This window comes from Sphaerodactylus townsendi, linkage group LG01 (genome assembly GCF_021028975.2).
Source record: "Sphaerodactylus townsendi isolate TG3544 linkage group LG01, MPM_Stown_v2.3, whole genome shotgun sequence".
Lineage (NCBI taxonomy): Eukaryota > Metazoa > Chordata > Lepidosauria > Squamata > Sphaerodactylidae > Sphaerodactylus > Sphaerodactylus townsendi.
The window spans coordinates 3,130,181-3,138,984 of NC_059425.1; the positions used below are offsets into that span (position 1 = coordinate 3,130,181).

General features: G+C 51.0%; 1 protein-coding gene across 1 annotated transcript; it reads right to left on the reverse strand.

Annotated features, from left to right (window-relative positions):
• Positions 1 to 1,350: 1,350 nt before the first annotated feature.
• On the reverse strand, positions 1,351 to 6,908 carry LOC125430219 (keratin-associated protein 5-1-like). The gene is made up of 2 exons (XM_048492111.1): positions 6,808 to 6,908; positions 1,351 to 1,744 (listed from the first exon to the last, which is right to left on the reverse strand). The coding sequence occupies exons 1-2, from the start codon at positions 6,906 to 6,908 to the stop codon at positions 1,351 to 1,353; spliced, it is 495 nt and encodes a 164-aa protein (XP_048348068.1).
• Positions 6,909 to 8,804: the final 1,896 nt, after the last annotated feature.

Here is an 8,804-nt window from a genome sequence, read left to right on the forward strand (position 1 = left end):
TTAACTGTATTTCTTAACCTTGTTTTGATTTAAAATTGTGTCCTGTTTTATATGCCAATAAAGTCTTGTGTTGTTGTTGGACATGGCCAACCCACCCTAATGGAGGGAGGGGGAGGGGAGGGGTGGCATGCAAGGGAAGGGGAGGGAGGGGTGGTATGAAAGGGTGGGGAGGGAGGTGAGGATGGCCTTCAGTGTGGGAGTGGAGGGCCCCCTTCCCTTGCATGCTACCCCTCCCCCTCCCATCTCTCCCTCCGCTAGGGTGGGTGGGCCATGTCCAGATGCTGGGCCCCCTTCCCCTCCCTCATCTCCCTTGCATGCCACCCCTTCCTCCCTCCCTTCCCTCACTGAAGGCCATCCAGACCTTCATTGGATTCCTTCACAAAATGGGCAGCCATGCAAATGGGCACCCCAGGATAAAATAGACCCAGGTAAAAAAAAATACCTGGTGGTACAAGAGCAGCAGGGGCGTAGGAGGTTAAGAGGTCGTGTATCTAATCTGGAGGGATCGGGTTTGATTCCCAGCTCTGCTGCCTGAGCTGTGGAGGCTTATCTGGGGAATTCAGATTAGCCTGCGCACTCCCACACACGCCAGCTGGGTGACCTTGGGCTAGTCACAGCTTCTCGGAGCTCTCTCAGCCCCACCCACCTCACAGGGTGTTTGTTGTGAGGGGGGAAGGGCAAGGAGATTGTAAGCCCCCTTGAGTCTCCTACAGAAGAGAAAGGGGGGATATAAATCCAAACTCTTCTTCTTCTTCTTCTTCTACACATGTATGATTTTGCTATTCGGAAATGACCATTGGGAAAGGTATGGCACTTGATGATTTGGTGGAAAGTCCATGTGTATAAAAAATGAATCAGAATTGGTGTATATGATGCAATATTTTTGAGTTTTGATAGGTCATCGATGAATTGCAATCATACGCTATTCATCAACTGTAATGGTAAACTTTATTTTAAGATCAATAAGACCACCCTGTTTGTTGAAATAAAAAAACAAAACAGGCGATGTTGCTGTACAGAATTAGTGACATTCTTCCGTTAGTGTTGTTGGCGGACCAAACAGTTGAAGGAGAAGGGAGAGCGATGGTTTCATAACACAGGAAGAGAGGGAGAAGAAGGAGAAAGCAAAGTGGGGATTTTGAGAGACTTCTTTTTTTCAGTTAGGAAAGCGAGGAAGAGAAGAATCTGAAATTAGGCAAGGAGGGCAGGTGCCGAGCTATGACAATAAAGCAGGAGCTTAGAACTCTGATGGGCAGATCTTCGCAAAGAGGCAGAGAGCATCAGTGTTGTTCCAGCTCTGGGGCTGTCCAGGTTTGCTTCAGGACCACTCGGCGCTCCAAATATCCATCATCATATCTTGCACTGGTTGCAGGGAGGTGGGCAGGTGGCCTTACAACTGGATGGCTGGCAGCAGCTGCTGCTGCAAGGTGAGCAGGAAGGTTTGCAGCAGCAAGGTTGGCAGGTAGGTTTGCAGCAGCAAGGTTGGCAGGTAGGTTTGCAGCAGCAAGGTTGGCAGGTAGGTTTGCAGCAGCAAGGTTGGCAGGAAGGTTGGCAGCAGCAAGGTTGGCAGCAAGGCTGGCAGCAGCAAGGTTGGCAGCAAGGTTGGCAGCAGCAGCAATGCTGGCAGCAGCAGCAAGGTTGGCAGCAGCAGCAGCAAGGTTGGCAGCAAGGTTGACAGCAGCAACAGCAGGGTTGGCAGCAGGAACCTTGGTCATTAGAGGGGATGCAGATGATGGTCGAGCCCCTATTGGAGGAACCACAGTTGCTGCTACAGAGACAGGACATTGTTGAAGGAAAGGGAGGGCTGAAACAGAGAAAAGGCACCAGTGAGTTTGTTCTCTAAAATCAAGGGTCAGTGCTCTGGTTAAAAGCAACTAGTTTCATCATTAATATTTTGAAGGAGAAGGGAGAGTGGTGGTTACCAGTCTATGGCTCCCAATCTTGATCCCCCTTGATCTGAGATTGCAAATGCCTTAATAGTCCAGGTGCTCGGGAGCAACAGCCGCAGAAGGCCATTGATTTCACATCCTGCACGTGAGCTCCCAAAGGCACCTGGTGGGCCACTGCGAGTAGCAGAGTCTGGACTAGATGGACTCTGGTCTGATCCAGCTGGCTTGTGCTTATGTTCTTATGAATCTAGATTTCACACTTTGTGGGAAAGTATTTGTGCCCAGGTCTGCTTCCGCAGGGAGAAAATCCCTCACGGGGTGATATGGCTAATGGAGTGGTATTTCCAGCAGGTGTGGGGCATCAACACAAGGGCGATCCTTGTGTCTGCCATTCTCTCCCCCCTCCACCCTATGCTGACTGAGGGTTTTTGCTTCTTCTTTTTTTAAAATGGCACACTATGTCAGTGTAGAGTCAGAATGCTATTAAATTATAATGGTGAAAAGAGCCATCAAGGGCTGCCAGTGATCTTGTAGCAGAGGTGGAATCCAGCAGGTTCTCACAGGCTCCCAAGAGTAGGTTGCTAATTATTTGTGTGTGCCGAGAGGAGGTTACTAATTGGTGATTTTGCCACATGATTTTTGCCTTAGTTACACCCCTCCTCTCAGCAGTAGCGCACAGAACTTGAAGCAGTCTAGCAGGAGGGGCAGCGGCGTGCACGGCAGCCTGCGCCTGCGTGCATTCGTTTCCCATCCTTGCCACAGCCCCGCCCAGGAATGCCGTGACCCTGGAATGCCCGCCCTTGGCCCCGTCATGCCCAGCCCAGTCCCATAGGCGCTACACCACTGTTTGAATCCCACCACCATGGGAACCTGTTGCTAAAATTTTTGGATCCCACCACTGTCTTGTAGTGGTGGCTTGCAGTAATCTTGTAGGGATTTCAAGGCAAGAGATGAATGTGGGTGGTTTGCCATAACCTGCCTCTGCTTAGCAACCCCAGACTTCCTTGGTGGTCTCTCATCCAAATAATAATCAGGACTGACCAGTGGTGGGATCCAAAAATTTTAGAAACAGATGGTGGTGGGATTCAAACTGTGGCGTAGCGCCAATGGGGCTGGGCGGGACATGATGGGGGCATGGCCAGGCATTCCAGGGGCAGGGCATTCTTGGGCAGGGCTGTGACAAGGATGCAGTCACTGCGCCGGTCCTTGGGCAGGAAACGAATGCACGCAGGCGCAGGCTGCCACGCACGCTGGTGCACCTCCTGCTAGACTGCTTCAAGTTCTGCACGCTACTGCTGAGTGGAGGGGCGTAACTAAGGCAAAAATCACGTGGCAAAATCACCAATTAGTAACCCCCTCTCGGCACACACAAATAATTAGTAACCTACTCTCGGAAACCTGTGAGAACCTCTGGGACTGACCTTGCGTGGTGTCCATGATCTAATGAGACCGGGCCAGTTTGGGCCCCTCCGGTCGGAATGCTATGGAGATATAGGAACTGTTTCTTTTAAGCATATTAAAGCATACTAAAGCATATAGAGGCCTTTGTAACTTGCCTCTGTTGGCTACTGGGGAAAATTGGGTGGCTGAGCTGTCCCTATGCCTGGGCTCTGGCTGATGCTTTGCAGTGACAACCGATCAGCCAGGATCTCCCGATCATGGGAGCTGTTCTTCTGAAAAGGAGTCTGGTTTGTAGCATTGAGAACAGGTATTGGCATAAAACAAGTCCCAGGGAGAAATTTACAAAAGGGTGCATGGACTCCTCTTCAAAAGGTAGATGCCTTTTAACCCATTTCACCCCTGGAATCCAACAACCTGTTTCTTTCCCTCTCTTTAGGACTTTGAGTCCTCTTTCAAAACAGTCCCTTGTGGAAGGAAGTTGATCTGACCCTCCTGTTGGAGGACCTCCCTGCGATGTTTGCCATAAAACAAGTCCAAGGGATGAATTTCCAAAAAGGTGCATTGGTTTCTCTTCAAAGAGAAACCCCACTTCCCAAAGGGGAGGGGGCAAGAAGAAGATTTAATACATCTCAAAAGAATAATCTCGGGCTCATTCCGCACGTGCAGAATAATGCACTTTCAAACTGCTTTCAGTGCTCTTTGAAGCTGTGCGGAATAGCAAAATCCACTTGCAAACAGTTGTGAAAGCGGTTTCAAAACGCATTATTTTGCGTGTGCGGAAGGGGCCTCAGAGAAAGGAATTCCCCCTAGGAATTATTAAACTACAAAACCCTTCCCACAACAATAAAATAAATTGTTGATGTGCCAATAGCCCTAGAGTTTCTGATCCAACTGCCTGAGTTGGTTTTGGATAACACACACACACAAAAACTATGTTTTTAAAACTTTAAAATGCATAATGTACACGTTAAAAGTTTGGTTGCTTTTTATTGGGGTTTTTTTCACTATCAGTACTGAATTGTTTTCACCATCAGTAGCACTAATAGTTGATGAATACTCATAGCTGATAAATACTCATTGCTAAGAGTTGATACCCGTTACAGTATATGGACCAAGGGTTTCATTTACTCCCAAGTGTTCACTATTACCAAACTATTCCATATTTTTTACCTCTGTGTCATCAAATCATAGAGTTTGAAGAGGTCGCACATATCATCTAGTTCAATCCCCTGCTCAAGGCAGAATCAGCCTAGAGCAGCGATGACGAACCTTTTCGAGACCGAGTGCCCAAACGGCAACCCAAGACCCACCTATTTATCACAAAGTGCCAACATGGCAATTTAACCTGAATACTGAGGTTTTAGTTTAGAAAAAAACGGTTGGCTCCGAGGCGTGCGTTACTCGGGAGTAAGCTTGGTGGTAGTTGGTGGTTTTGCTTTGAAGCTACTGTGCAACTCTTCCAATGGGTGAATCATGACCCTAAGAAGGTTTACTCAGAAGCCAGCCCTATTGCCAGCAACCGAGCTTACTCCCAGGTAAAGGATCGTGCTTTAGTTCTTCGCATGAAAATCAGTGGGGTTTAACAGCGCTTAACAGGGTTACCTACACTGCTCCCCCAAAACTAGGTCTTAGGTTTAATGCTAATAATCGAGCCCAGGGGCCCAGGCCAGCCTAGATGTGTGGGGGGCAGGAACAGAGGTGGGATCCAGTAGGTTCTTACAGGTTCCCGAGAGTAGGTTACTAATTATTTGTGTGTGCTGAGAGGGGGTTACTAATTGGTGATTTTGCCACGTGATTTTTGCCTTAGTTATGCCCCTCCTCTCAGCAGTAGCACGCAGAACTTTAAACAGTCTAGCCCAGGGGTCTGCAACCCGCGGCTCCAGAGCTGCATGTGGCTCTTTCAGCCTTATACTGCAGCTCCACGTAGCCTGCAGCTCCACGTAGCCTGCAGCTCCATGTAGCCTGGAGGTCCACGTAGCTTATACTGCAGCTCCACGTAGCCTGGAGGTCGGAGGATAGCGTGGCGTGACTCCCCAGCTCTTCAGAGCAGCGCTGGAAGGAAAGGTGAGTGGAGGAGCTGAACCGGAGGCGGTTCCGTGCGTCAGGATGCCCCTTTTTGCATCCCCTCCACTCACCTCTCCTTCCAGTGCTGCTCTGGAGGGTTGGAGGGACACGCCCCTGGAGGTTGGAGGGTAGCTTGGCATGTCCCTCCAGAGCAGCCACCATCCCCCCTCTGTCATCCCCACAGCCACCATCCCCCCTCTGCCCCATGGAGCAGGCAGCTGCCTGCTCTGTTGGGCAGAGTGGGTTTCCCTGCCTGGCACTGCTGCCTCCCACAGCGCAAGAGGTGGTGGCACCGGGCAGGCCGCAGATGCCATTCTCCATCTGCCCCATTGAGCAGAGGGGGTTTCCCTGCCCAGCGCCACTGCCTCCTGCAGTGCAAGAGGCAGCAGCACTGGGCAGGCCGCAGACACCATCCCCCCTTTGCCCCATGGAGCAGGTGGCTGCCTGCTCTCTTGGGCAGAGGGGGTTTCCCTGCCTGGCGCCTCCATCTCCCAGCTCTGGAAGGAAAGGTGAGTGGAGGGACCGAACCGGAGGCGGCTCTGTGCGGAGCTGCCTCTCCGGCTTGGTAGATCTTTGGGGCCGTGGAAAACGGGTCCAAATGGCTCTTTGGGTGGTAAAGGTTGCCTACCCCTGGTCTAGCAGGAGGTGACCGGCATGCGTGGCAGCCTGCGCCTGTGTGCATTCGTTTCCCACCCAAGGACCGGCGCAGCAGCTGCGTCCTTGCCACAGCCCCGCCCAGGAATGCCCCGCCCCAGAATGCCCGACCACGCCCCCATCGTGCTCCACCCAATCCCACTGGCGCTACGCCACTGTTTGAATCCCACCACCATGGGAACCTGTTACTAAAATTTTTGGATCCCACCACTGGGCGGGCAACTCTGTTTGTGCATGCCCACAGAGAGAGCTCTGAGTGCCACCTCTGGCACCCGTGCCAGAGGTTCGCCACCACTGGCCTAGAGCCTCCCAGTCCCAGGCAAGTGTTTTTCTGGCTGTTGCGTAAAGTCTGCTGGAGAGGGCAGCTCCCCACCCCTCTAGGCATCCAGTTCCATTGCTGAGCACGCATTATAGCTGCCACCCCTCAAAGACCAAATTTGGTCTATGAGGACAACAATAGGTTGACCTCCAATATTGTCGAAGGCTTATGGCCGTGTTCTAGCAGCATTCTCTCCTGATGTTTCGCCTGCATCTGTGGCTGGCATCTTCAGAGGATCCTCTGAAGATGCCAGCCACAGATGCAGGCGAAACGTCAGGAGAGAATGCTGCTAGAACACGGCCATACAGCCCAAAAACCACACAGCACCCCAGTGACCTCAAATAGGTTTTTTAAAGTAAGCAACTCAATAAAGCAAAGCGATAAAACTGACCATCCTTTGTTTCGAATGAAAACATTCAACGTCAAAAACAGAACGACACTATAAAGTTCACACTGGCAGATTCACAGGAAAAGACTTACCTTGTTTCAATGGACGAAACTCGTTCAGTAAGTGAAGAGCTCTTGGCCAGTGGATCCCTTTTATACTGGTCCCCAGAGCTTCCCCAGAGGAAGTGAGGCATCAGTAACAAACTGTTTATTAGACGACAAAACATTATTGTAAACAATGCGCTACCTTGTCGCTGCTTGTTTATCAGCTAGGGACATGTTGCCCATGTGAGGATTAACTCACATCAGGCATGATGAAGTCTGTGATCTACAATCAACTGTGATTGCCGGGGCTGACTGGAGGGCACTTACAGGTTAATGATATTGCACGGGGCTGACCAGAGGGCCCACTTTGCTCCACAGACTGGCTTAGCAAAACCCAGGAACTGAAAGCAGGCCAACATGTCACTCTGATCGAGGCAGAAGCACGTGGCCTGACCTCTGGGAGGAAGCAGAAAGGGAGCAGGCCAAAAGCAAAAGTAAGCGGTATTGGGGGAGACAATACAAGGTGTGTTAGAGTCTGGGGTAGAGGCTTCAGACACTAGGGCCGCTTCCGCATGGCCACGCTGGGGGTCGGGTTGGTGTACAAGATGCCGACCTAACCCCCCCGGGACTGTTCGCACAATCTGGAAGACGGTGCCGTGCCATGCTGTCGCACTATCAATTTACCGTCCCTGCGACTGTCCGGTGCATCGCCGAGGCCAGGGAACACCCCCCCTGCCCTTTGCAACCACTCCGGAGTCGCAGGGCAGGGGGGCATGTCCCCAGGCCTCGGCGACGTGCTGGATGGTCGCAGGGATGGTAAGTCGATTGGGCAAAGGGGGAGGGATGGTGCCTTCCAGCCGCTGCCGTTCGCACGGCAGCAGCTGGAAGCCGCCGTTTTCCAAAAACCTCACTTGGGGAGAGAGGTGGGGAAATGGCGGCTTCGTGCCGCTGGGGAGGAGCGAGGGAGGCACGGCTGTGAAGCAGCTGCGCCCCCCATGTGAACAGCTCCCTGGGCCTCAGAGTCTGGGGTAGAGGCTTCAGACACTAGGTCTCATTCCCTGGAGCTCAGTGAACAAGTCCTTGGTTAAAGAGGCAAGACGTTTTGAAGGAAACACTAATGAAGACTACTAAATGTGGATAGTCAGGGAGTTGCTGCAGTCACCTGCAATGGTTGTGGAATGTTTGTTTGTTTGTTTTTGCTGGGCAATGTGGGTATTTACACCTGCAGCAAGTGCAAGCTGGTTGTTAGAGGCACAAGCATCTACACTTCAGAACATTAAGAAAAATGAAGATTTCTCAGACAGAATGGAGTAGACAACAATAGGTGTGGAACCCCCAGGAGATCTCTCTGAGGAGGACAGCAGCTCTCAAACGCCAAAGTTGGGCAATTGGAGGAATGCAACTCGAAGTAGAGGGACCAGGGAGCCTTCTTTGAGTTTGAATCTACAAGATAAATTTGAAGTTCTCTCCCCTGTCCGTGAGGATAAGGAACACATACAGGAGCAACAAAGTGAGCCCTCAGAAAATGTTCAGGGGCCAGAAAGCTCAGCTCATGAAATGGCATCTGCAAAACCCCAGAAAAGATATCTGGTGGTGGTGGGAGGAAACTCCTCGTTGAGGGGAATAGAAACAGTCATTTGCAGGCCTGACAAGATGTCTCGAAAGGTGTGCTGTCTCCCTGGGGCAAAAATCGAAGATGTCACAGAAAAGCTGACAAGATTTGTCAAGCCCACTGATTGTTACCCCTTCCTTTTGATTCACGGGGCAACAAATGACCCTGTAAGATGTAGTTTCTGGGACATTAGAAGGGATTTTGAGGCTCTGGGAAGGAAGTTGAAGGATCTGGATGCACAGGTGGCAATTTCATCTCAACTCCCCATTACCAAACATTCCGAGAGGAAAGAAGTAGTAGTAATGGGAGATTTCTATTATCCTGACATTTGTTGGGATCTACTACTTCTTTCCTCTCGGAATGTTTGGTCATCTGTTCCAGGAAGGCTTCATCCAACTCTTCAGTCTGGCTTGGTCTGCAAACGTAAATTTCT

Coding starts and splice junctions, on each gene's coding strand:
- LOC125430219 (XM_048492111.1), bottom strand. CDS start 6,908: ATGCCTCACTTCCTCTGGGGAAGCTCTGGGGACCAGTATAAAAGGGAT. Junction 1,745..6,807: donor GTTTCGTCCATTGAAACAAG/GTAAGTCTTTTC, acceptor TTCCTCCAATAG/GGGCTCGACCATCATCTGCA.